This window comes from Zalophus californianus, chromosome 5 (assembly GCF_009762305.2).
Source record: "Zalophus californianus isolate mZalCal1 chromosome 5, mZalCal1.pri.v2, whole genome shotgun sequence".
Classification (NCBI taxonomy): Eukaryota; Metazoa; Chordata; class Mammalia; order Carnivora; family Otariidae; genus Zalophus; species Zalophus californianus.
The window spans coordinates 108,756,806-108,784,599 of record NC_045599.1 but is presented as its reverse complement, the minus strand read 5'-3'; the positions used below and the strand labels follow the sequence as shown (position 1 = coordinate 108,784,599).

Sequence of the window (27,794 nt, the reverse complement as noted above, 5' to 3'; positions counted from 1 at the left end):
AAAGCCATTCTCATTTACATGAACACAGGAAGATATTTAAACAGCCATGTGGTGCAGTGTTACCTGGGGAAGACTCTAACTGAGCCCCCGGGGCCAAGTCTTTAGACTTGACTCTTGGCATGGGGAAGCATCTGGCACCTTCTGATGACCCCAGATACTGGAATGAAATTCCTTTAATTAGGGAAACTGCTTCCTAATAGGCCCACCAGGATGGACTTACCTCCCAGACACAATAAATCCCTTCAGAGCCCAGCCCCTGGGGACTGCTCTCTTGTGACTGCTGTATATTCCCCTATTCTTTCAGCCATCCAATTGCTTGTTCATACATTCCACACACAATGGCCGAATGTTCACCCTCTTTGGGACTGGGCCATTGGAACTATAGAAGTGACCAAAACCCAACTTCTGCTCCTGAGCTCAGAGCTCCTCAGGCCCAGCCCAGCTCTGCCACTCTCCACTGCACCTGGGAGTCTTGCCCTGCCTCTCATTTCTGCTTACCCAAAGCTTAGCCCAAATGCTCTCAAGTCTGTGAAATTTTCCCCCGTTCTCCCAAGTGAAAGTCAACTCCTATAGCCCTTTCTCCAGGCCTCTGATTTGAGGTTCACTTACCTGCCCTGCCCAGTATATAGCCATGAGCCACCTGGAAGGGTCTGAATTGAGATGAATACAAGTGTAAAACACATACTGGATTTCAAAAGGCTTAGGGGATGCCTGGGTGGCTCAGGTTCATGATCCCAGGGTCCTGGGATCAAGCCCCGCATCAGGCTCCCTGCTTAGCAGGGAGCCTGCCTCTCCCTCTCCCTCTCCCTGCCGCTCCCCCTGCTTGTGCTCACTCCCCCCCTCTCTCCCTCTGACAAATAAATTAATAAAATCTTTAAAAAAGAAAAGAATTTCAAAGGCTTAGTACAAAAAAAAGTATGTAAAACATTTCAGTGATTTTTTACACTGTGTGTTGAAACGATAATATTTTAGATAGAATATACTGGGTTAAGTAAAATATATTATCAAAACTGATTCATCTGTTTTTTATTTTTATTTTTTTTAGTGTGAATACTAGAAAATTTAAAGTTACACATGTGGCTCACATTTGTGGCTCCCATATTTCTACTGGATGGAGCTACACTTACTGCTTTCTCCCTTGGGGGAAAGGACTGTCTGTCCATCTGTTTTCTCTCCTGCTAGTTTCTGAGTACCAGGAGGGTGGACAGTGTGTACCTGTCATCTGACCTTTGCCCACCTGACTGGCACATGGCAGCTCTAACAAAGGTAGATTGAGGGAATTCATAAATGAGCAGATGATGACAGACCAAAAGCTCCCGTAGATAGTGCAATTTACGGGTCTCTGTTATTCAACTTATTTTCCCTTTCCTTCCTTTTCACTGTTTTTATCTTTTTTTTTTTTAAGGGCTCCCACAATCAGCAGAAGAAGATATTTTTCGTGGAAGATGGGCAAAAGCTGAGGGATTGGCATGACAAAGAAGCCATCAGGAGGGACGCCCAGCGCGTAGGTATGGAGAACAGTATTGAGCACTGGAGGGTCCTGTGAAGGGCACGTACGCATGCGTGCACTCGCGTGTGCATGTTTAGCAGGCGTGTCTGGATCTCCTTTTCACTCCCTCTCCATTTGGCGTTATCCCTTCCCCTGCTTCTTGGGGGTCACCCTTTTCACCTGCTAGCTGATCCCTTTCTCCACTCACATCACCAGATCCACTGCCTTCAGGAGTTGTCCCCACCACCTTTATTGGGTGATAAACAATGTCTCCCCCCTGATGAGCTATTTTACCACTAAAATGAGGAGCAGTCATGGTAAGAGCCAACATTTATTAAACACCTGCGGTAAGCAAGGCCCATGCTCCACACTTTGCACATTTTCTCAGGGAAACCCCGAGTCACCCTTTGTGGCCCATTTGATGAGAAGGAACCCGGAGCTCAGAGATGTGGGGTGATCTGCCTGCAGTCACACAGTGAGAAAGATGCAGGCTTGTGACTCGAACCCAGGTCTGGAGGACAGAGTCGACCCCTACCCAGCTCTGTAGCCACAAGGTCGAATGGACTTAGCAGGCTTCAGCTAAAGTTTTCTTTGGCTAATTAGTCTTTGGAGCAGTTCCTGTTATACTGGGGAGTTGGGAAGGGGTGGGGAGGGTTGGGGTTTATAGAAATTATGTGGAAAATCATCTCTAGAGAGCCTGGACTAGGAGTCAGGATGACAGCTCTGGCACTGCTGACCAACCACGTGACCATCAGAGAGATCCCATGCTCCTGGAGCCTCGGTTTCCCCATGTATCTGTGGGCCTCATGCTTCCTGCTCCGACATCCTCAGGGTGTTGTTGTGAAGGTGACACAAATAAAGTGATGGGTATGAAGCAACTTTACAATACTGGAAAGCACCGTAGAAATATAGGGATTGGTATTTCATTCATTTTTTTTATAAAGATTTTTTTATTTATTCATGAGAGACAGAGGGAGAGACAGAGGGAGAGAGAGGGAGAGAGAGAGAGAGAGAAGCAGAGGGAGAAGCAGGCTCCCAAGGAACAGGGAGCCCAATGCGGGACTCGATCCGAGGACCCCGGGATCATGACCTGAGCCGAAGGCAGACGCTCAACCATCTGAGCCACCCAGGCGCCCCGGTGTTTCGTTCATTTTTATCTCAGTTAAAAGCACCCACCGCTATTGATTTTTTTTTAGATTACATTATGAAAAAACCAGACTACAACAGGGCTCTAATAGAGCTGATATAATAACCAATGGTCAGGGAAATCTAAAAACATGACATGCATTTTTCTGTACAGCAGTGATGGAAAATGAAGTAGGGGTGGGCGCTGCTTAAACTGAGAAAGGGAACATTTGAAAAAAGCTGATTTTCCAGGCAGTTATCATTACCAGAATTATTAGAACATGGAGCTAACTAGCAAGAAAAAGAGTAAGCAGTGGAGACATTATTAAGAATAATAATAATCTGGGCGCCTGGGTGGCTCAGTTGGTTGGGCGACTGCCTTCGGCTCAGGTCATGATCTTGGAGTCCCAGGATCGAGTCCCGCGTCGGGCTCCCTGCTCAGCGGGGGGTCTGCTTCTCCCTCTGACGCTCCCCCCTTTCATGTGCTCTCTCTCATTCTCTCAAATAAATAAAATAAAATAAAATTGATCTTGAAATGGAGAACAAAATAATTTAAAAAAAGAATAATAATAATCAGCTTGTGTGGAGTGCTAACTCTGTGCCAGGTATTTTGCCCTGCATTATCTCCTTAATCATTACATTGAACCTTCTTTTCCCCATTAATACGTAGGGCAAAGCCCAGTCAGAGAAAGGCTAACGGCATGTCCAGGATAACTTAACAAAGCAGTGAGTAGCAGGTTGGGGCTGCACTCTGCCACACTCTAGGGCCTGAACTCTGAGTCACTCCCCTGTGCTGCCTTCCTGAAACTTCCCTCCCCATGCAGATGCTTCTGGCTCTCCTGTTTCTGCTGGCTGCATTTGTGTCCCTTGTGGAGTCTGTCCTGGGCATGAGCCAGCAGCGGCTTATCGTGGAGCCTTCTGAGTTACAGATGGCAGCGTCCTCTCTCATCTGGCTGGGTGGAAGTAGGCACAGCCCTTGGCCCCACCTGTCAGCTTGCAACTCCCCATCAAGCTGATGTTGTCAACATGCACTTTGCAAAGTAAATAGGATGTTGCTCAGACCACAAGCTCAGGAAGATGAGGTGATTTTTAACGAGCTGATTTTATGGCCATTTCTTCAAGACTCTCTCCAGTTGCAGATTCCTGGGCTGTTATTGCAGGGGTGGGTGTGGACATTCCTACTCACCATCTGCACCCTGGGAACCCAGAGAATAATTTCCTGGGACATCAGGGCCCCTTTCCCCACATGGACTGTGCAGAGCTAGCACTTCATCTGCCCAAATCCATGACTCAAAGCAACACTTTTCAGGCAGTTGAGACCTAGGCTAGGTGGATCTTAATTGTTTGTTGACTTAAAAGATCAAAGCATCTTTTATCATCTGTCACATTTTTTAGTTGCATATGAAGTTTGCCTCACCTAGAGAGTAGTCATAATATTGTTTACAAATTCTGCCATGTGTGCAACTTCGCATTTGACTTTCTCAGTGGGGTGTGGGTACCGGATGGAGCATAGCTGCCTTTCGGGGAGTTGGTGTGACCGGCCCAAGGTTGATCAGCTCATATGAAGTAGATCTGGCCCCCTGTCCAGCTGATGGGATGCCATGGTCAGGGATGTCTCGGGCCCTTAGCAGAGTAGGGGAAGCATGGACTTTAGAGCCCACAAACCTGCTCTTATAACCTTCTTGAGTCCCAGTTTATCCACCCATAGAATGAAGGCTCGCATGTCCACCCTGATAGCTTGCTGTGGGAATGACGTGAGAGCCAGTCTGTAAAGTGCGTGACATGGGCATGGCCGAAAAAATGCTCGTTCCTCTCCCCTCTTTAGACTCCCCCTGCAAAATCTGGAGGTCCATTCTATATCCATGTATAAAGTTTGATCTCTGTGCTTTAATCAGATCTTTCATCCCCCTTCCCCCATTCCATTCAATTGGCAACATTGACTTTGCTCTTTGCTCCTAGGAAATGGAGAACAAGGGAGACCTTACCCCATGACCGACGCTGAGAGAGTGGATCAGGCATACCGAGAAAATGGATTTAACATTTACGTCAGTGATAAAATCTCCCTGAATCGCTCTGTCCCTGATATTCGGCACCCAAAGTGAGTGTGACATCTCTCATGTTCTGGGATCTCAGGATTTTACCTGTGGCTCTTGATGAGAATTGATTAAAGAAACAGGTACAGCAAGCGAGCTAGAGGAAATTCCCTTCTTGGTACACAGGGCCTTGGTGCAGAGGTTTATGGGATCAGATTCTCCTAGATTTAGAGGTGGGGTGGCAGAGGGATGAAAAAGAGCCGGCCTCCTTCCCCTTTTAAGGCAGTGGAAACCGTAGACTGTAGGACCTCTGCATTTCCCCTCTGCTCTGGCCTTCGGGGACGTTCAAACCTCACATTCAGACAATTGCAGTGACAGTTTCAACCCTCATGCTCCCCACTTTCTGTGTGATACATTTTTACTTCCTTTTCTTAAAAAACGGCTTTATTTTAGCTATCCTGTGCACCTATATGTTTGTCTTTTTTTAATAAGCTGTCTCAAATCACTTTGAGATAGGACACATCATAGCAATGATAAAGAGGGTAAGAGTGGCAATTAACAGTCCCTGAACAGTTATCATGCATTGTTTGCAGCATCTGAGGTTCCTGTGAGGTAGGTCCTTTAATGGTACCCATTTTACAGCCAGGGAAACTGAGGCTTAAATGAGTGTCATAACTCATGGCCCCAAGGTGGCAAAGAAGCCGAGCCAGGTCTCCAACTCAACCAAAACCTATACTCTGGACCTTAAGCTGTCCTGCCTCCCTGGCCATTTTCAGGAGGCTCGTTGCAGTGGTCATGGTGATTTTCTACTAGAGCAGGAGTTCTTAAAGTCGGTATGTAGTAGAGTCACCCGGAAGGATGTTAGAGCCCAGGATATTGTGCCTCACCCCCGTAAATCCCAATTCACTAGATCTGGGTTGGGGCCCAAGACCTTGCATTTTAAGTAAGCTCCCATGTGGTGCTGGTGCAGCTTATCCTGGGTCCACACTTTGGGAACCTCCACAGGTAGAATTCGAACTGGCTTCCACAGGAAGGCAGTACCGAGTGGCATTGGAGCACACGAGCGTTTTGCTCAGCGGTTAAGAAAGTAGAGCCCAGGAAAAGATAATAGCAGCTAACACTGAGTTGGTGCTTACTGTATGCCAGGCTTGGTTCTCAGCCAGTGGTTCTCAAAATGTGGTTCCCAGGCCAGCAATGCCATGGGTACCTAGGAGCGTATTAGATGTGCACATTCTCCATTCCCAGCCTAGATCTACTGCATCAAAAACTCTTGAGAGGCACCCAGCAATCAGTGTTTTAACAAGCCCTCCAGGGATTCTGATGCAAAGCTTAAGTTTTAGAAGATGTTCTAGGTGCTTTAAGTGCTTTACCTCACTCAGCCAAACCTTCCAAAAACCCAACATACCTTTATTACAGATAAGGCATAATAAGGTTAGGGGATTTGCATAAGATGGCTCAGTGGGTAAGTGGAGCCAGACCTTGAATGCGGGGAGTCTGACCTGGTATCCGTAATCCACAAGGTCTTTCCACCTGGAAGAACTCAACTGGTAGAATGCAGTACAGGCACATCTCAGACATAGCGCAGGTTCTGTTCCAGAACACCGCAGTAAGGCAAGTCAGATGAGTTTTTGGTTTCCCTGTGCATATAAAAGTTACGTTTACACTCTACTGTTGTCGATTAAGTGTGCAGTTACATTTTGTCTAAAAAACATTTATACCTTAATTAAAAAACACATTATTGCTAAAAAATGCTAATCATCATCTAAGCTTTCAGTGGGTCATATTCTTTTTGCTGGTGGAGGGTCCTGCCTCGACATGGTGGCTGCTGACTGATCAGGGTGGTGGTTACCGAAGGCTGGGGTGACTGTGCCAATTTCCTAAGATAAAACAACAATGAAGTTTGCTGCATCAATCAACTCTTCCTTTCGAGAAAGATTTCTCTATAGCATGTGATGCTGTTTGATAGCATTTACCCACGGAGAACTTCTTTCAAAATCGAAATCAATCCTCTCAAACCCTGCCACTGCTTTATCAACTCAGTCTATGTAATATTCTAAATGCTTTGTTGTCATTTCAACAGTCTTCCCAGCATCTTCACCAGGAGTTTCCATCTCAAGAAGCCACTTTTTTTGCTCACTCACGAGAAGCGTCTTCTAATCCATTAAAGTTTTATCATGAGATTGCCGCAATTCAAATATAATAATAATAATCATGAGAAAGTTAGTGAGAATTACCAGTATGTCACACACACACACGAAGCGAGCAAATACTGTTAGAAAAACGGCACCAACAGACTTGCCCAACACAGGGTTGACACCAACCTTCACTTCATAAAAAGCATAGTATCTGAAAAACACAGTAAAGTGAACGGACCCTAACTAAATGCTAATACCGATAGTAAAGAATTAATCTTGATAGCATGTATGAGGTACTTGCAAAATGCCTTCTGACCCCTACCATCTTTCAGTTCCTGCAACAATACCTTGAGGTTGGCCTCATTATCATTATTATCCTCCCGACTTTGTAGATTAGGAAACCACCCAGCCAGGAATCTGTCCCCCAGAAGCTGTGCTGCTTAACCAGGATGGGCCCTATTCATAAGGACTTCTTGCCACAAGGGGAGGGAGCGTGGGGCCTCAGAGTGCTTGTCCGTGGCGTTTGCAATAATTTGTTTCATGGTCTTCACTGTCAAGCCCCAGATTTTTCATCTAAGTCTGAGAATGTAGTTCAGATATTACTGATGTTGCTGGATTCAGAACTGTGACCTGACTCTGAGGGTGAGAAACTCAATTTATGTGTTTAGCCCCTCGCAGAGTTCAGAATTCTGCACTAATTTCATCTTGCTGGCTCTAGAAAAGAAGTTCATCTGGAGCACTGCACTCTGACTTCAGCTACTGTTCTGTGCTACTGTGGGGGTCTCAACTCTGGCTGTACCTGGGGTGGTTTTAAAAACAGGCAGAGGCCAGGGCGCTGCCCCAGACCACTGGCATCTTAGTCTCTGGGGTGCATCTGGGGTCTCAGTAGTTTCTAAAACCTCGAAAAGCAATGCTCACTTATATAACTAGGGTTGAGAAACTGCTGGTGTGAAATAAGGAATATTTTTATAACGAGAGAGAGAAACTAGGTGTGGTCACAGCCTTCATCCATCCATTCATCTGTTCAGTCAGTAAATATATAGGAATGGTCTCCTGTGTGCCAAGCCTTGTGCTTGACACCAAGAACACAATGATAAATGAGCCATTATTGCTGCCTTGTGCAAGAGGTGGGGACAGATGGGCCAAGCAGGTCATTACACCACAGATGAGAAAAAACAGTAAAAAGAGTAGACACAGAGTACTTGGAACTCCAAAGGACACCCCCACCCAGCACCAGCCTTTGCGGGAAGACACTGAAGGTGGAGAAGTAGGCAAGAGATGCTCGATCTCCAGCTTACTGGTTAAAAGTTTGAGGCTCCCAGCTGATTAGAGGCCCCCAGGTTGGGGCCTGGCCCCCTGGTCTCCAGTGCACTGCTCTCTCCCAACAGCTCAGGAAAAGAAAGGTCTTAATCTAGGAGTCCTGGGGCCCACAGACAGGTCTGTAAACCTGAATGGGGTAAAACGTTGCATTTTTCTTTCATTAGCCTCTCACTGAAATGCGGTGTTCCTTGCCGTTATGACCGTAGGCAACAAAGCACCTGGGTTGTTGTCGCCAAAAGAAATCATTTACTTTTACATTACTTTACAGATGTCTAGAAATGTCATGAATATTCATCCCTGCTTTGAAATGAAGGTAGTTTTTAGAACTGCCACTAGATTGTGTTGTTTAATGTGTCCATAAGGAAATTCTTCTATTACTATATTTCAAATTGTTTATTATTTTGATAACTGTATCTCAGTCCAATTGGTTTCCTTTATAATCTGATTTATTTTGTGCATTGTAAAGGCTGCTCCGAGAAGTGGCCATAGGCTTCAGCAGCCTGGCAGAGGGGTCCGGGGCATCAGTAAGGTGAGGAACCACTGTTCTTCTAGGTGGCTGTGAATTGAGCCTAAGGACGCCTCAGGCCCCTGTTGCCAGCCTACCCAGCCAGCCTCCAAGTCACCATGAAGGATGTTGCTAAACCCAGTGCTCCGGACATCCCCCACCCCCCGCCCAACACACGCTTTTTAGAATTCCCAGTGTGGAATTTCACTTTCCAGAAATGAGTTGGCAGATGTCTTGAAGAGCTCTTATTTTTTTCCCCGGGCTGGGCGGGGGGGTTTGGTGGATCTTTCCTGCAGACGGCAGAAATGTGTGAGGAAATCAGAGCAGTGGAGACACTCTCTCCCTCCGGTTTCTTTGAGCTCAAACAACTTCTCTAGCAGGAGCTGAGGTAATGTTTGCCTTTTACTTCTTCAACTGAATTTTGGCACTAGCATGCCAAGAAGAGGATTGAGGGGCTGTTTGTGCCGGCTGCATTTGTTTCCACCAGAAGTTGCACCAGGGACCATGGAGCCACAGAGAACGGAAACTGGGCAGTTGGGCCTGACTTGCTGGGCTTGCATGTGGGAGGCGGCCAGCTGGCTCTGAGGGGACCTGACCTCTGCACCCCCCCACCCCCGCTGAGGGAGCCCGAACAGAGGCTAGCTGGTGCGCTGGCCTGCTTTCCCTGCTACCCTCCCCGGGGGAGGCGGGGGTTGCTTGGCAGCCGTGCATGGGGGCCCCTCCAGGGCACAGAGCTGATGGCAACAGCCCCAACTGCTAAAGTGCCTGGGGTCTGAAGGTCCCTGTGCAAACTTCTCCTCTGAGAAAATGGTCATTTTCTCCCATGTAAAGAGTGTCCACGGTGGGACTGAAAGCAGTCAACATTCGTGTAGGAATGAGAACTGTCTACAATTCTGACCTGCTTTCTCCAGTCCATTGGTTTAGCTTTCAGCAAATGAATGAACCTGAATGGAATCTTTGTTGCAAATCTACCAGATTCTTGGTTCCATGCTTCTTTTTGCTTGTTGCTTTTTGCTAAATTAACTCTCTTGATTTAGGGTATATGCTGAATTTCCTCAAAAGAACTTAGAAGTTCATATTATTATAATAGGCCAGTATTCTATTGATCACCTTTACATCTCCAACAAGTTACAAAAACATAAAGGAGGCAATTATAGCCTATTCGTTTTGACAAGCATTTATTAAATATATACTCTGGAAAGAAAGCTTGTCAGCACAAGTATAAATCAACCACACTTACGGGACTAGTTGTAATGATAATAATAGTGCCCCCAATATGAATGTACACACAGACATACAAAAATGCTATTTGGGGGCCAAGACGGAGTAACAGGGACATTTTCCTGCCTGAAATAACAACAACAAAGGACAAGCTGTAAAGCAATGCTTTATAAGACATTGGACATCAGTCAGTGATAGGCAGGAATCCTTAAGAGATGAGAAACAAATGAGGTGAGCCCTACAACTTCCCCAACTTTTGTCTTGAGAGAGTTTCCAGGCTGTGGTGTACGGAGGGGAACCCAGGTAGAGCCCAGGGCACTTCCTGAGGTGAAGAGAGGGAGTGTGAGAGTCCAGGGAGACCAAAGAGGCCAGAGTTCACAGGGCCAGGTCATAGAGAGGAGAGAGCCACATGGAGATTGAGCTCTGGAGATCTGCAGAGAGGGGTACTTGCCTGTATAGAAGCTTCCTGAGACTGGGAAAGGGATCACCCAAAAGGGTTGGAGGGAACAGTGCTTAGCTCTCACACAGGGCTGAGACTCTCTACCACTCAGACTGGGAAACCTCATAACTCATAACTTTTGGAGAATTGAGTAAGAGCACTTAAAAGAGTTTTACCTCATGAAGACTAATAATTAGTCCCAGACTGAACAGTGCTCTGGACTAGTCTAAAAAATCATAAATTAGGACCCAGGAAGGTCAAAGTAAGTAATTTAACTGCATTCTAGAACCAAAGCTTGAGATTATAAAAAGACAAAGATATTCAGCGTGGACCAAGGTAAAACCCAGTCAAAGACTATCAGGCATACAAAGAAGCCAAGAAATATGGCCTATAATGAGGAAAATACTAATCAAAATAAACCCAGAGTTGACAAAGATTTTAGAATTAGAGGACACTAAAACAGTTATACCTGTATCCCATATGTTTTAAAAATTAAGTAGACACATGGATGATATAAAATGACCCAAACTGAACTTCTAGAAATGAAGCTAACAGTATCTGCAGTGAAAAATAGTGTATGGGATGAACGGCAGCTTAGATATTGCAGGGGGAAAAAAAAGTGAAACTGAAGAGTAGGAAATGAAACTACTCCAAAATAAAATACAGAAAAGGAATTTTCCAAAATTAAAAGAGCATTAATGAACTACGGGACAACGTTAAGCAGTCAAATATGCAGGTAATTGGAGTCTATGAAAGGGAGGAGGAAGACAGTGGCCACAAGTTTTCCATGCGGAGTGACAACTATAAGACCACAGATCCAAGCAGCTCAATGAAACCCAATCCAAGACACATGAATAAAATGACACCGCTGGGGGCGCCTGGGTGGCTCCGTCGTTAAGCGACTGCCTTCAGCTCAGGTCATGATCCCAGGGTCCTGGGATCGAGCCCCACATCGGGCTCCCTGCTCAGCGGGGAGCCTGCTTCTCCCTCTTCACTCCCCCTGCTTGTGTTCCTGCTCTCGCTATCTCTCTCTCTGTCAAATAAATAAATAAAATCTTTTAAAAAAATAAATAAAAAATAAAATGACACCGCTGTACACCGTAATCAAATGACTACAAACCAGCAATGAAGACAAAGTTTTAGGGTAAGCAGAGAAGTAAAATCTGTTATAAACAGAGGACCAAAGACAAGGATGACAGAATTCTCACTGGGAACGATAGCGGCAAGAGCATGGTATAACAACATCTTGAAGGTACTAAAAGGAAAAACTGTCAACCTAGAATTCTACACCCGGTGAAAATATCTTTCAAAAATAAAGGCAAAATAGAGACTTGTCAGACACCAAAAAAAGCTGCAAGAATTTATCACAGCAGCTATGTACTATAAGAAATGTTAAAGGAAGTCCTTTAGGGAAAAAATATGATTACAGATGGAAATAGGGATTTCATTTACAAAGCATGAAGATCACTGGAAATAGTAACTATGTGGGTAAATAAACTCTTTCTTCCCCCGCAACTCCATTGCACCCCACCCCCTACACTATTTCTTTCTTACTGTTTAAATCTTTTTAAAGGGTATCTGTGTAACCAGAAATAATAACAACATATTGTTGGGTTTAAACCTATGTAAAAGTAAAATGTGTGCCAACATAAAGGTCAGAGAGGAGAAATGATAATGTACTACTATTAGATTCTCATACTACTTGTGAAGTGATATAATATCATTTAAAGGTGTACTGTTATAACTTTAAAATGTATCCTATAAATCGTAAAACAAGCACTAAAATAGCAAAACAAAGAGTTATAGCTAATCCAACAAGGGAGACAAAATGGAATAATGAAAAATATTGGGTTAATCCAAAAGAAAGCAGAAAAAGAGAGAAAAGGGAACTAAGATCAGAAAAGAGAAATAGAGGGGCGCCTGGGTGGCTCAGTCAGTTAAGCATCTGCCTTGGGCTCAAGTCATGATCTCAGGGTCCTGGGATCAAGCCCCACTTCGGGCTCCCTGCTCAGTGGGGAGCCTGCTTCTCCCTCTCCCTCGGCCTGCCTCTCCCTCTGCTTGTGCTCTCTCTCTCACTCTTTCTTTCTGTGTCAAATAAATAAAATCTTAAAAAAAAAAGAAAAATAACAAATACCAAGATGATGGACTTTATCCTAACCATGTCAATAATCACATTAAAACTAAATGCACTAATTGGAACTGAAACAGGCAGACAATGTCCAATTAGATAAGAAAGCAATATTCAACTACATGCTGGTTGCAAGAAATGCACTTTAAATATAAAGATACAAATAAAAGCAAAAGGATAGGAAAGATCTGTCATGCTAACACCAATCAAAAGAAAGCTTTGGTGGCTATATGAATATCAGTTAAAGTAGAGTTCAGAACAAAGAATATCAGGGATAAAGAAGGTGGTTTCATCATTTAATACAAGGGTCTTTCATCAAGAGAACATAGCAACCCTAAATGTTTATGTACCTCATAAGAGAGCTTCAAAATACACGAAGCAAAAACTCATGGAAGTGCAAAGGGAAATAGACATAGCCACAATTATGAGATTTCGACACTCTTCTCTCAAAAATTGATAGAACAATTAGACAGAAAATCAGCAAGGATGTAGTAGACTTGAACAGCGTTATCCACCAGCATGACCCAACTGACATTTATAGAACGCTCTACCCAATAACAGCAGAATGTATATTCTTTTGAAGTGCATACAGAGAACATTTTTCAAGATAGATCATATTCTGGGTTAGAAAACAAGTCTCCATAAATTTAAAAGGATTCAAGTGATACAAAGAATGTTTTGTGACTGCAGTGAAATTAATTTAGAAACCAATAACAGAACAGTCTCTTAAAATTTCCAAATGTTTGGAAACTATGTAATTCGTGTATGAATACTAGATGGGTCAAAGGAGAAATCAAAAGGAAAATTAGAAATGTTTTGAACTGAATGGTAATGCAAACAGCATATCAGAATTTGTGGGGTGTCACTAAAGCAATACTTATGGGTAAATTTGTAGCATTCAGTGCTTATATTAGAAAAGAAAAATGGTCTCAAATTGATGACATCAGCTTCTACTTTAAGATACTAGAAAAATAAGAGCAAGTTAATCCAAAATAAGCAGAAGAAAGGAAATAAAAAAGATCAAAACAGAGATCAATAAAGTAGAAAATAGAAAAACAATAGGAAAAAAATCAATGAAACCAAAAGCTGACTCTGTGACGGTCAATTAAATGGGTTAACTTCTAACCAGACTGCTACAGAGAAAAAGAAGACACATATTACCAATATCAGGAATGAGAGAGGTGATAGAACAATAGATGCTGTAACTATTAAGAGAATAATAAAGGAGTATTCTGAACAACTTTATGTCTGTAAATTCAGCAACTTAGATGAAATCATAAATTCCTTGAAGGGCACAAACTACCAAAGCTCACTCAAAAAGAAATGATTAACCAGAATAGTCCAGATTGATAATATAGTTAAGAACCTCCCCACAAAGAAAACTCTAAGCAAAGATGGGTTCACTGGTGAATTCTTAAAAAAAAAAAAAAAAAATTTAAGAAATAAAGCAAAATCTACCTAAACTCTTCCAAAAATTTAAAGAGTGGAGCACTGGGTGTTACCCGCAAACAATGAATCATGGAACACTACATCAAAAACTAATGATGTACTGTATGCTGATTAACATAACATAATAAAATTTAAAAAAAAGAGAGTGGAGTACTTTCCAACTCATTGTGAACTCAGCATTACCCTGATACCAAAGCAAGACAAAGGTATTGCAGGAAAATTATATTTCAGACCGACATCCTTCATGAGCAGGTTGGACAGGTACTGTTACTGTATTGTCGTCATTACTCACTTTTTTCAGATCAGCAAATAGAAGAATCAAAATGGGGGAGGGAGAGTGACCTGTGGTCAAAGTCACACAGGTACACCCTGGGCAGAGTTACAGCTGGAATCCAGTTGGAAATGGATTTGTTGTAGCGGTTTGCCAACCATTGCAGTATCCAAAACACCCAGATAAAAGGGTAAGGAATTGGAAGGAGGGAGACCCCTGAAGGGAAATGGCTCTGTGGGCCCAGGAGAGCTGGTGGCGCTGAGGTCCTTCCTATTCAGGGATGACCCCCTTCCCCCCATGATAGTGTGGCCTTAATGATGCTGAGGGCTTGAGAACCAGGAAAGCCTGATGTTTATAAATATCCCCAGAAACAGGAGCAGAACCTTCTCAAATGGTGATGTACACCTGAGCAAGAAAGGCCAGGGATGTAACAAGAATTGAGCTTTCCTGACCCAGAAGACATTGCCAGCTATGCATTTATGTTGGGGACCCTGGGGGCCAGGGAAGCTGTTGGTGAGCTGCCGCCTATGTTCTTGGGCTCCTGCCCTGCATGGCCACCTGTGGATATACCCAGAGCTAATTAAATCAGGAACTTAATCTAAAGTAACTGTGTTTGTATTAGGGGCTTCTTTCCCACTCCTCCACCCCCAGTCTGTAGCCCACCTAAAATATAGCTAGCCCCTACTCATACCAAAATGATCAAGTGTCAGTTCCTGCCTTAAGGAGATCTCAAGCCTATTAGTCACCTCATACTGTCTCTGCAAGTCATTCATTCATTCATTCATTCAACAAATATTTATCATGTGCCTACCATGTATGCTTAGTGTGTGGGCTAGTCCCTGGGGAAACAGCAATGAAGAAAATAGGCAAAATTTCCTTCTTTCCTGGAGTTTACATTCTACTGGGCGGAGGAGGTCATAAACAAATAAATGTATTATTTTTTCAGATGGTAATAAATAGATATAAGAAACATAAAGAGTCAGAGTAAGGGGTAGAGAAAGTGATGGGAATGGGATGGATTTTATTTCAGTGATGGGGGAGGCCTCTCTAATAAGATGACATATGAACAGAGATACAAAGAAATGAGGGGTCCCGCAGGGCAGTTAACTGGGGGAAGAACTCTGTAGGCAGAGGAAACAAGTAAGTGCAAAGGCCCTGGGGCCATGATGCTTGGCCTGTGGAGCCCAATGAGCCAGGAAGAAAGTGATGGGAAGCAAGGCTGGAGAGATGTCAGGGCTGCATGGGGCTTTGGCTTTTACCAAAGGGAGTGAGATGGGAAGCGCCGGAGAGTTTTGAGCAGGGAGCAACATAATCTGCTTTTCCTTTTCAGAGGATCACTTCCGTTGCTATGTTAAGAACAGACTGTAGGCGGCCTACGGTGGAAGTGGGGAAAGCAGTTGGGAGTTGATCACAGCCAGGCAGAGAAGAGCGGCAGTGACTCAGACCGTGGTGGCAGAGAAATAGCAGAGAAGCAGTGACCACATTCTAGATAGACTTTGAAGGTGGAGATGACAGGTTTACTTATAGACAATATGGATATGAAAAGAAGAGAAGAGACGGAGATAATGCCAAGGTTTTTGGCCAGAGCAGCTGGGAAGATGGAGTTGCCATTTACAGAAACAAAGGCTTTGAGAAGAGCAGATTTGGGGAAAACGAAGATTTTTATTTCTGTCAAGTTCAAGACGTCATTAAACATCCAAATGACGAGGTCAAGTCGGCTGTTTAGTAAATGATGCCATTTATGTTGTGAAAATTGGAAATGGTGACAGGATCCTTTTCTGAGTTGCTCTGGTTTTGTTTTTTTGTTTTGTTTTGTCTTTTAAGATTTTATTTATTTATTTGACAGAGAGAGAGCACAAGTAGGCAGAGCAGCAGGCAGAGGGAGAGGGAGAAGCAGGCTCTCCACTGAGCAGGGAGCTGGATGTGGGGCTCGATCCCAGGACCCCGGAATCATGACCTGAGCCAAAGGCAGCCGCTTAACTGACTGAGCCACCCAGGCGCCCCTGAGTTGCTCTGTTTTTATTGTGGTTTTAATTAACTTGCTTTCCTTGAATAGCAAGACATGCCTGAGGCATAATGGATAGTAAATCTAAAAGTGATCCAAGATCAGCTGTGGGCTGTGGCGTGGTGTGCGGGACAATGGAGCTTGTGTGCCGTGTGCAGGTCATGGCAGGGGCCGTGCATACCTCCTCCCACCCTCTGCAATGGGACTGAAGGGCCAGAGTCTGCATCCCCCCCATCCCACCCGCCTCGGTGCTGAGAGGTTTGTCAGACCCTCCGTGGTACAGCGACAGGCTTCGAAGACATATTTAGTATGTACTTTTACAGTTTTTACGCTTTTTTTCATGATTCGTGTGCCGGAGTAAGCTTGCTTGACAGTTCGTAATGGAGAACTTCGGTCTAAGATTAGCAGCCCCAAGATGCGCAGTCTGGGAGGGATGAGGAACCCCTAGTTTGGCAGACTGGTAGCTAGACAGGTGTGTAGGTAGGGGCAGGAGTATGGAAAGAAGGGCTGTAGCCTGAGTGATTTGTGAGCTGAGAAAGGAAAAAGTCCAGATTTCTTTGGCGCATCACTGATTTTTCAGGAGGCTTAAATCAGTTCTCCTCTGAAATTACATGACTCCCTTCTGAACAGTGGTGTTTCTTTCAAGACAATAGTTATTGATCCATCAGACCAAATATCGAGATTTAAAGTTGCTCATAAGCCTTAAAATAAAATGGCAGCCAATAAAATCTCTCAAATTGACTTCTTTTCTGTAATTTTAAAAACAGATTTCAGTGAATTCAGCCCGTGGTTTGAAATTACAGAGATAGATAGCTTGTAAGCAAAAATGGCTGCCTGTCAACTAAAAAATTAAATGGGCATACATCCCCTGCAATTTATGTTAGGCCAAAACCACTTGACATCCACATGAGCTGATGTGTGGTTTCTGTTCTTTTATCATTTCTGCAGACCAGTGCATTTTCTGAATCTTCTAGAAATGGATGCTGTGTTCTCCATGAATAATAACAATGTTTCTCATTTATCCAGTGCTTATGTGCCAAAGGTGGAGTTGAGCACTTCACCAACCTCATTTTACTTCTTCCAACTTTGAGGTTTTGTGTGATATTTTTTTCCTTTATGTTTCAACACTGTCTCCTCGTTTACAAAAACACTACAACTCTTTGTGATTCCAGCCTCTCTGAAATTGTTTGTATCTCATGGGGATCACTAGCTCCATTTTACAGATGCACAAACTGGACCTCAGATAAGCTCAGCCAGCAGAGAGCAGAGAGGACTCAAACCTGGATCCAAGCATATGCTCTTTCTGCTGCCTCACACGCAGACCAAGACCCCTTCCTTGCAGAGGAGAGAGACGTTTTTAAATTCTAATCCTTTGTGCCTGAAGGTTCTTGGACCAGGCATGGCAAGCAGGATTGGTGAGATAAATATAAATAGACAACCAACAGATGACTCAGGTTGCATTTCACTCACCATGCTGAAGGTAATATACCTTGTCTAGGAGCAGACAGATAACACTCAGTAAAATTGGTTACAGAGATGGGTTTGATTTCTAAGTGGTGCTGGCCTTGAAAGGGTTTAAGGAGAAAGAGAATGATAACTATGAGTTAAGGCAACAGTCATTTCTCTCCCTTCATTAAGATGGCATCCAGGGCAGCATGGTGGTAAGACCAGCAGAAGAGCTCAGCAGAGCAGCGCTGTTAAATAGACTAGGACAGGGGCGCCTGGGTGGCTCAGTCGTTAAGCATCTGCCTTCAGCTCAGGTCATGATCCCAGGGTTCTGGGATCGAGCCCCGAGTCAGGCTTCCTGCTCAGCAGGGAGCCTGCTTCTCCCTCTCTTCCCCACTTGTGCTCTCTCTCTCTCTCTCGCTCGCTCTCTCTCACTCTCTTTCTGTCAAATAAATAAATAAATCTTTAAAAATAAATAACTAGAATAAGACATCATTTCACTTCTGATTGTAAACTTCCTGTTCCCACCTTTCTGAGGGGAAGAAATCAGTAGGATTCCCTACCACCACCACCCACCTCCAATCCTAAACCTGCCCAGGTAGTGAATGCTAACAGTTTAGCCCTCTGTAGTTTTGTTTTCCTTTGTTTATGCAACATATATAGACAGATGAAGGGGTTCGTTTTTTGTTTGGGGGTTTTGGGGTCTTTTTTTACAAAAATGTGGTTGTACTACACATATTTTATTTTACAAGTAGCTTTTTTTACTTAATATATTATGGTCATGTTTCCAAGACATTTCTAACAGCCGTGTAATATTCCACAAGAATCTAACCTACGCAACCATTACTCTCTGCTGATGGGCGTACAGATTGTTTCTTCCAGTTCTCTGTCTCTAGACACAGAGTGGCAACAATATCCTTGAACATATCTTTACATTTTTGCTTTTTCTTTCTTCCTCTTTCATGAATTATCAAGAATCTTGTTATTGAAGCCCATTTCCTCCTAATGATGTTTACGCAGCAGTTGGCATTCACGCAGGATCTGAAGTGTGGTCCTTCTGATGGTTATTTCCTGCTGCTAGTTCCGGGTACCTTGACCTCACATTCCGTATTGATTAACCAGAGTTCTTCCCACTGTCAGCCTGTGTTGAAAGTTGGAGCACGTGGACTACATTGCGTGTTACATCTGTGGAAGGACCAACTTTATCATGTGGGACAGCTGTGTAAAGAAACCGTTGGATTTTGCTGTGTACCTTTAAAATTTTTTTGTTGTTGTTTTCATAACTGTCTTAAAACTACGGTCAGAACGAAGGGCTTTCCAAAATGTGAGTTCAAAAGGGAAGAAAAAGATAGCACAAACCAGGATCCCTTAAATACTGCTTGTATCTGAAGTCTGGTGCAGGTTAGGGGGTGCCACACCGGTGATAAACGGACAGTGCAGGGTGCATAAGTAATAATAAACCTTTGCAATTCTCTGAGCTGTCTGTTGAGGAGAGGAAAGAGCAGGTGGGTGCAGCTAGCTTCTGGCAAAGCCTCCCTGAATGGAAAAGGCCCTTCATAAAGACGTCAGCCTTGGTGCATGTTGTCACACTAATCTTCCGGCTCCTCTGATTCCAGCCAGACTGTTAAAAAGAAAGCCAGCACCTATCCCATCCCCCAGAGAGGTGTAGAGAAGGGCTGGGAGCCAAGCCCCAGCTGAGGAGGGAAGGCTTGCTGTCAGGATGTATCAGGAGAGGGCCCAGATCTGCATCTGGAGGGAGGAGAGGGGGGCAGGAGCTTTTCACACTCTGCCCGCTAAGACCCAGTTTCTTCCTTTTGTTCCAGAGCCTGGAGCTATTTATAACTTCCTCTTAGCTTCTTGGTGGCTCCAGAGCCCATTGGACATAGTCTTACTGAGAATGTTTTATTATAAGGGACTATCCTTTATGTAAAATAGAGAGGGAAAAACACTAGAATACTGAATTTAAATCATTTACTGGAAAATGACCTACACTGTGGGGTCTCTAGAAGGTGGAAACTCACATTTATGAGCAAGATGCTGTACCAGGTGTATTCACCTGTAGTATCTCTTTCATTCCTTGTGAAAACCTCAATAGGAAGGAATTATATCCCTATTTTAGCCAAGTGGAAACTGAGGCTTAGGGACACTGTGACGTTCCTAAGGTGACCCCCCTGCTAAATGACGGATGTGGGATTTGGACCCAGATCTAAGGGTCTCTTGAGCCCATGCCACTTCCCTCACCATACCTGCTGTTACCACTTTAGGAAGTACCCTTTCTCTCAGGCTACTATTTGAGATAATCCGTATGTCATCTCACTCTGTGACTCTGGGAAAGTCCTTCCCCATGCTGGGCCTCAGTTTCCTCATCTATAAAATAAGGAGTGCAAACAAGGTGAACTTCAGGCCCTTCCAGCCTTCCTATCCAGTGATTCTCATTGGTTTTTCATGTTGAAGCTATGCAGTAGTTGGCCTTTTTCCTCAACCCAAAGAGATCCTGACTTCTGCCACCCCCAAGACACACAAACCAACTCCCAAAAGCCCATCTGGTCAGTGGAAAACCCAAAACTATCATCTGTTTGCCAGAGGAAGGTATGTTGATTTCACTCCCATGAGAAGGTGCTAAAATGGTGCACCTATTTCTAGAAGAAGATTGTTTACCTAAGAGTACAAACACTGGGAGTTTTATTTTTTTATTTTTTAAGATTTTATTTATTTGACAGAGAGAGACACAGCGAGAGAGGGAACACAAGCAGGGGGAGTGGGAGAGGGAGACACAGGCTTCCCGCAGAGCAGGGAGCCCGATGTGGGGCTCGATCCCAGGACCCCGGGATCATGACCTGAGCCAAAGGCAGACAGACACCTAATGACTGAGCCACCCAGGCGTCCCACACTGGGAGTTTTAAACAACAGAGTCACTCCACAAGGATTTTTTCAAATGATCATTCCTTTATAAAAACACACACAACTCGCTCTTATATTCACTGAACAATTCGCTATATAGAGTACAGACCACACTGGTGGTAAAACCCCACAAGCTGCGGGTAATTGCTCATGATGCCATGGTGGCCCAGTTGGCACAGACTGGAAGGGCATCGCTAATCGTGTGGAACAATACAGTGTGCCCCAGCAGCCTCAAGTGTCTGTGACCTGGAAGTCCCGTTTTTCATGTTAGCATTATTTTTGGAGTTTACAAATCTTAATTCTATCAGGGTCCATTCCTTTCAAAATAATAAAGAAAAAATAAGGACACTTTATCCAGCTCAAGTACAACTTTTGGCTGCTTGTTTTTGTTTTTCTTTTCTGAGAATGGACTTGGGAATAGGATGGACTCCTTGGCCTCAAGGTTATTTTGATGGGGCAGTCCCCTGCAAGGAGGCAGGGACAATAAAGGGAAAAGGGAATGTAGCTAGTTGGAATGTGGGAAAAACCAGCAAGGCTCTCTAGGAGGAGGATGTGGAACCAAGGCATAGCCAGGCCTCCCAGTGCCTGAAATGGGCAGATCTTTCCAAGTCTGGCTACCAGAGTCTCTTATGACCCCCTCAACAGCAGAAATTTCTGGATCCCATCAATCAAGAGGCCTTGGCTCTTCTCTGTAGCTCTGTGTCTGCTTCCCTCTTAACTCTGGGACTCCCTTTCCATACATCAGGTGCATCTCCAAGAAAGAGAAAGATAATTTGATTGGCCTGGTGCACCCCATTTAGGCACATTTCTTGCTAGGCTATTGACCACTGGCAAGTTGATGCATTGGCTGCCCTTGGGTCAGGGCTCTGCCCCTGCCCCGCAGCACCATCATGGCCAGGGAAGGTAGGTCATCAAGGCCCACTCAGGACTCCTTCCTCTCAGCCTTCCTCAGGCATAGAAGGCATGGCCAACTAGGATTGACCTGATCAGCACAGATGTCTCTTTTTGGACCAAGGTGACACTTGATGCACCCTTATGTTTGCAGAGCATCAAGATGTTTCTGTCCTATTCACTTCTCAGCTCATGCCTGCAAGTGCATTTTCTTTTAAAGATTTTATTTATTTGAGAGAGAGCTTGAGCGAGCATGAGCGGGAGCGAGGGGCAGAGGGAGAAGCAGGCTCCCCGCTGAGCAGGAAGCCCAACGTGGGACTCAGTCCCAGGACCCCGAGATCATGACCTGAGCTGAAGGCAGGTACTTAACCAACTGAGCCACCCAGGCACCCCTGCAAGTCCATTTTAAAAAGGAGGAAACTGAGGCCCATTTTATTTTTTTTTAATTTTTTTATTAACATATAATGTATTATTTGTTCAGGGGTACAGGTCTGTGATTCATCAGTCTTACACAATTCACAGCACTCACCATAGTATAACTCCCCAATGTCCATCACCCAGTCACCCCATCCCTCCCACCCCACCCCCACTCCAGCAACCGTCATTTTGTTTCCTGAGATTAAGAGTCTGTTTTGATTTGTCTCCCTCTCTGGTTACATCTTGTTTCATTTTTCCCTCCCTTCCCCTATCTATGATCCTCTGTCTTATTTCTCAAAATCCTCATATCAGTGAGATCATATAATACTATCTTTCTCTGATTGACTTATTTCACTTAGCATAATACCCTCTGGGTCCATCCACATCGTTGCAAATGGCAAGATTTCATTTTTTATGGCTGCATAATATTCCATTGTATATATATACCACATCTTCTTTATCCATTCATCTGTTGATGGACATCTAGGCTCTTTCCATAATTGGGCTATTGTGGACATTGCTGCTATAAACATTGGGGTGCATGTGCCCCTTAGGATCACTACATTTGTATCTTTGGGGTAAATACCCAGTAGTGCAGTTGCTGGGTTGTAGGGTAGCTCTATTTTCAACTTTTTGAGGAACCTCCATACTGTTTTCCAAAGTGGCTACACCAGCTTGCATTCCCACCAACAGTGTAGGAGGCTTCCCCTTTCTCCGCATCCTCGCCAACATCTGTCGTTTCCTGACTTGTTAATTTTAGCCATTCTGACTGGTGTGAGGTGGTATCTCACTGAGGTTTTGATTTGGATTTCCCTGATGCCGAGTGATATTGACACTTTTTCATGTGTCTGTTGGCCATTTGGATGTCTTCTTTGCAGAAATGTCTATTCATGTCTTCTGCCCGTTTCTTGATTGGATTAGTTGTTCTTTGGGTGTTGAGTTTGATAAGTTCTTTATAGATTTTGGATACTTTATCTGATATGTCATTTGCAAATATCTTCTCCCATTCTGTCGGTTGTCTTTTGGTTTTGTTGACTGTTTCCTTTGCTGTGCAAAAGCTTTTTATCTTGATGAAGTCCCAATAGTTCATTTTTGCCCTTGCTCCCCTTGCCTTTGGCGATGTTTCCAGGAAGAAATTGCTGCAGCTGAGGTCGAAGAGATTGCTGCCTGTGTTCTCCTCTAGGATTTTGATGGACTCCTGTCTCACATTTAGGTCTTTCATCCATTTTGAGTCTGTTTTTGTGTGTGGTGTAAGGAAATGGTCCAGTTTCATTCTTCTGCGTGTGGCTGTCCAATTTTTCCAACACCATTTGTTGAAGAGACTGTCTTTTTTCCACTGGATATTCTTTCCTGCTTTGTCGAAGATTAGTTGACCATAGAGTTGAGGGTCCATTTCTGGGCTCTCTATTCTGTTCCATTGATCTATTTGTCTGTTTTTGTGCCAGCACCATACTGTCTTGATGATTACAAATTTGTAATAGAGCTAAAGTCCAGAATTGTGATGCCACCAGCTTTGCTTTTCTTTTTCAACATTCCTCTGGCTATTTGGGGTCTTTTCTAGTTCCATACAAATTTTAGGATTATTTGTTCCATTTCTTTGAAAAAAGTTGATGGTGTTTTGATAGGGATTTCATTAAATGTGCAGATTGCTCTAGGTAGCATAGACGTTTTCACAATATTTGTTCTTCCAATCCATGAGCATGGAACGTTTTTCCATTTCTTTGTGTCTTCTTCAGTTTCTTTCATGAGTATTCTATAGTTTTCTGAGTACAGATTCTTTGCCTCTTTGGTTAGATTTATTCCTAGGTATCTTATGGTTTTGGGTGCAGTTGTAAATGGGATCGACTCCTTAATTTCTCTTTCTTCTGTCTTCTTGTTGGTGTATAGAAATGTAACTGATTTCTGTGCATTGATTTTATATTCTGCCACTTTACTGAATTCCTGTATGAGTTCTAGCAGTTTTGGGGTGGAGTGTTTCAGGTTTTCCACATAGAGTATCATACCATCTGCAAAGAGTGAGAGTTTGGCTTCTTCTTTGCCGATTTGGATGCCTTTGATTTCTTTTTGTTGTCTGATTGCTGAGGCTAGGACTTCTAGTACTGTGTCGAATAGCAGTGGTGATAGTAGACATCCCTGCCATGTTCCTGACCTGAGGGGGAAAGCTCTCAGTTTTTCCCCATTGAGAATGATATTCGCTGTGGGTTTTTCATAGATGGCTTTTACGATATTGAGGTATGTACCCTCTATCCCTATACTCTGAGGAGTTTTGATCAAGAAAGGATGGTGTACTTTGTCAAATGCTTTTCCTGCATCTATTGAGAGGATCATATAGTTCTTGTTCTTTTTTTTTTATTAATGTATTGTATCACATTGATTTGCAGATGTTGAACCAACCTTGGAGCCCAGGAATAAATCTCATTTGGTCGTGGCGAATAATCCTTTTAATGTACTGTTGGATCCTATTGGCTAGTATTTTGGTGAGAATTTTTGCATCCTTGTTCGTCAGGGATATTGGTCTGTAGTTCTCCTTTTTGATGGGGTCTTTGTCTGGTTTTGGGATCAAGGTAATGCTGGCTGAGGCCCATTTTAAAGAGGAAGAAACTGAGGCTTGCAGAGGTTTGATAACTTGCCTGGGGTTATGCAACTAGTAGTTGGTCTTTTCAGTTCCACATCCATACAAACTACTTCTGATAAATGTGAACAAACATTGAATGAATGGACATCGGCTAGCATATTGAAAGCATCCACATTCCTGCTAGTGGTAGTTTTTATGCTGAAGTTCACTGAAACTCCCAGAGACCCACTTCTCTAGGCTGCATGGTCCAGCCACCCACAGACCTGCCAAAGTCCCCAGGTCCCCAGCACTTGGAACATGACAGCAGACACCAGCTCCTTGAAACCTTTATGATTTGGATTTATTCTTTACATCCAGCTTTCCTCTTTGTCGTGTGACTAAACTGAAGAGCCAGCCCCCAGTCCCAGTCCAGTAGCTGCTGGCCATGTAGGCTAGGATCTCCATGCAACCTCAGTAAGCCTCACCTCCATACTTGGAAAACAAAAGTGTTGGACTAGGCCTTCCAACTCCAGTTCAACCCAGCAACCATTAATCACCCACTCCCTGTTGGCAAGGCACAGGGCTAGGCGTGAGGATACATTACTCATAAGGCCTTCACACTTTGTCTTTCTAGACCATTTTCATTCTGCTCTCCCCTCACAGCCTCATGCAGGGAGGCAGGAAAAATTATCATAATTTATTACTGCTTATTTGTCTGCCCCCCCTCCCATTCAACTCTGTATCCCTTAGGGACCATGACTCGTTCCTCACCAGTATAATCCCAGGGCTTAGCATAGTATCTGTCACATAGTGGGTGCTCGGTAAACATTTCTTGAATACATATGATTGAGGGAGTGAGCAATTGAGAATTTTTGAGCCATGAGCTGGCTAAAGCCTGGGGTGCCAAGAATGGGATGCATGTCTACAGGAGCACAACTCTTACTTAGGCCTTACCAAAGCCCTGTGCCTTTCTCTGGAATGTCCATCCGTGATTCCAAGAGAATTGAAATTAGGAGCATTCTTTTGCTATGAGTTCTTCTCCACATTTACCCATCTCCAAGGACAGAGCTAGCCACTCCCTCCATGTGGCTGTTTTAAATGTACAGTCTCACCAAGTTATCATGGCATTCTCATGGTATTACCATCCCCATTTCACAGATAAGAGCCTGAGGTTCAGCAAGTGTGGAAACCTACCCCTGGGTTTCATGGCTGCAGAGTGGCAGAGTCAGGATTTGAATCCAGGGTGAGAGCACTTTTGCTCCCTTAGACACATACAACATCAGGTTTGTTCAATTGACTTGCATTTCAGCTGGGTCTGTGGATGGTGTCCTGTGCTAGGGAATTGAATGTCTTTTGTAATTCCCTTCAAAATGATTGGATTGTTCTATTCAAAGTTGACTCAGAGAGAAGATTTTTGAAATGCGTCCCTTTGATTTTACTTCCTTTCTTTCATATTCTAGTGCTCCAGCATTAAGCCCTGAGGGGGCATCTTAAGGGCCAGTATATTAGATTTGTCTTTGTGTCCCAAGAGCTCAGAATCTTTCGGTGAATATTAAATTGGGGACCGCTCAGCCACAGATGGACTCAGTTACCTCCCGAGCGTCCCACTGCCTCCCATCCTCACAACAGCCCTCTCAGCCCAGCCCCTTTCTCCCAGTCAGTGATGAGCAGAATTCTGCAGTGGGGGACAGAGGCTGCCCCCTGCACATCAGAGGTGACTCCTGGGGGACCATTTCTGCCTCTGTCCTTCAGAAGCCATCCTTAGTTCCAAAACAGATTCATTTGAGTGAGAGGGCTTAGAGATGACGCAGTTATAACAGCAAGGATTATTTTAGTGATGAGTGACAGAGACCTAACTCGGACTGGCTTAAGAAAATGTATTGACTCACATAACTGAAAAGTCCAGGAGCAGAGCTTGGCTTCAGCTATAGCTGGATCCGAGTCCCTAAATGATGCCAGTAGGAACGTCTTTCCAACTCTTGCCTCTATTTTCTACTCTGTTAAATTCATTTTAAGACAGGGAGCACACACGGTGGCCCCAGACAGACCAGACTTATATCCTCCCATGTTCAGTTTCAGCAGAAGAGAGCGGATCTCTCTCTTAGCCAAGATGTCCTCTGATTTACAGGTGCCCATCCGCGAACTGTCACTGTGGTTGGAGAGATGGAGTGTTCTGATTGGCTGAGCCAGGCTCCCTTGCCCATCCTCAAGGCAAGGCAAGGACCTCCCCCTGAGCCCTATAGAATTGAGGGGTGGAAGATTCCTCAAGAAAAATCGGGATGCTATTATCAAAGAAGGAAAAAGAATACAAAGCAAGTGCCTGAGACTTGCTTATTGCGTCTCTCTCTGAGATCCAGCAAGAAGAGGGGGCTTAGATTATTGCATGGCAGAGCAGAAACTAGAAGCCAGGATGTCAGGCTCCTACTTAGTTCCCTCAATTTTTGTCTTTTATCTCTTCATTCTTCTTTTTGCCTGTACGATTAATATCATTGCTACATTATCCATATAAAAGTATTAATATGTATAAAGGGCAGATGGGTTTTCAATCCAGGCTCTCACCCTCACCAGCTGTTTGACCTCAGGCAAGTTACTTAGGTTTTCTGTGCTTGTTTTCCTCCTCTTTATAATGGGAGTAATGATAGTCTCTACCTCGAAAAGAGCACTGTTAATGAAATAAAATGACTCTGTGCATATAAAGCGCTTAGAACAATGCCAGACATAATGGAGATCCTTAACAGATATTTTCGGTTGTCATCGTTGTCATCTTCCACCTTATTTTTCACTGCTTATCAGTATTCCCTAGTTTGTATTTAAGCTTTCCCTATTGATGGACGTTCACTTTGTTTCTCCTCTTTTCACTGTTTCCCAGTGGGTCAGGGAACACCGCTGGTCATGCCCTTTGTCCTCACACTGTGCATGTGTGACTGTTGAGGCGGGACCTCCTCAGACCGCAAACCAGGTGATGACGGACATGCCTGTGCAAGGGGCCGCCTGCTCGTTACTCTGGTCTAGCTGTAAGGGCCGAAACTCCACAGGCGCCTCTTTTATGGTGCCGTCGGGGGCCAGAAATATTGAGGCAAGAGGGCATCGCCATTGAGTGGGTTTGCCATGTGCCATGTCATAGAAACATATACATGTTCAGAGAAGGGTGCAGAGGAAGACATTCCCTAAATGTTTAGCAGAGATCAGCCCCAAGTGTCAGGATGTTGCTGTTGTTACCAGTTGTTCATTTGCCTTCCTGTGCTTTTTAGACTTTTATCCCGAGCAGTTACCACTTCTGTCATCAAGAAAAACATTGTGGTATTTTTTTTATTCAAGTATAATTAGCATACAGTTATTAATTGCAGGTACACAATATAATGATTTAACAATTCTCTACATGACTCATTGCTCATCACGATAAGCGTACTCTTCATCCCCATCACCTAATTTCACCCACCTCCACCCACCTCCCCCCTGGTAACC

General features: G+C 44.1%; 1 protein-coding gene across 1 annotated transcript in view; it reads left to right on the top strand.

Moving 5' to 3' along the window:
• GALNT10 (polypeptide N-acetylgalactosaminyltransferase 10) overlaps window positions 1–27,794 on the top strand; it is a 223,937-nt gene that overhangs the window by 97,613 nt on the left and 98,530 nt on the right. The window contains 2 exon segments of the mRNA XM_027605662.2: window positions 1,406–1,508; window positions 4,574–4,712. Of these exon segments, the coding sequence (XP_027461463.2) occupies window positions 1,406–1,508; window positions 4,574–4,712 (242 nt within the window).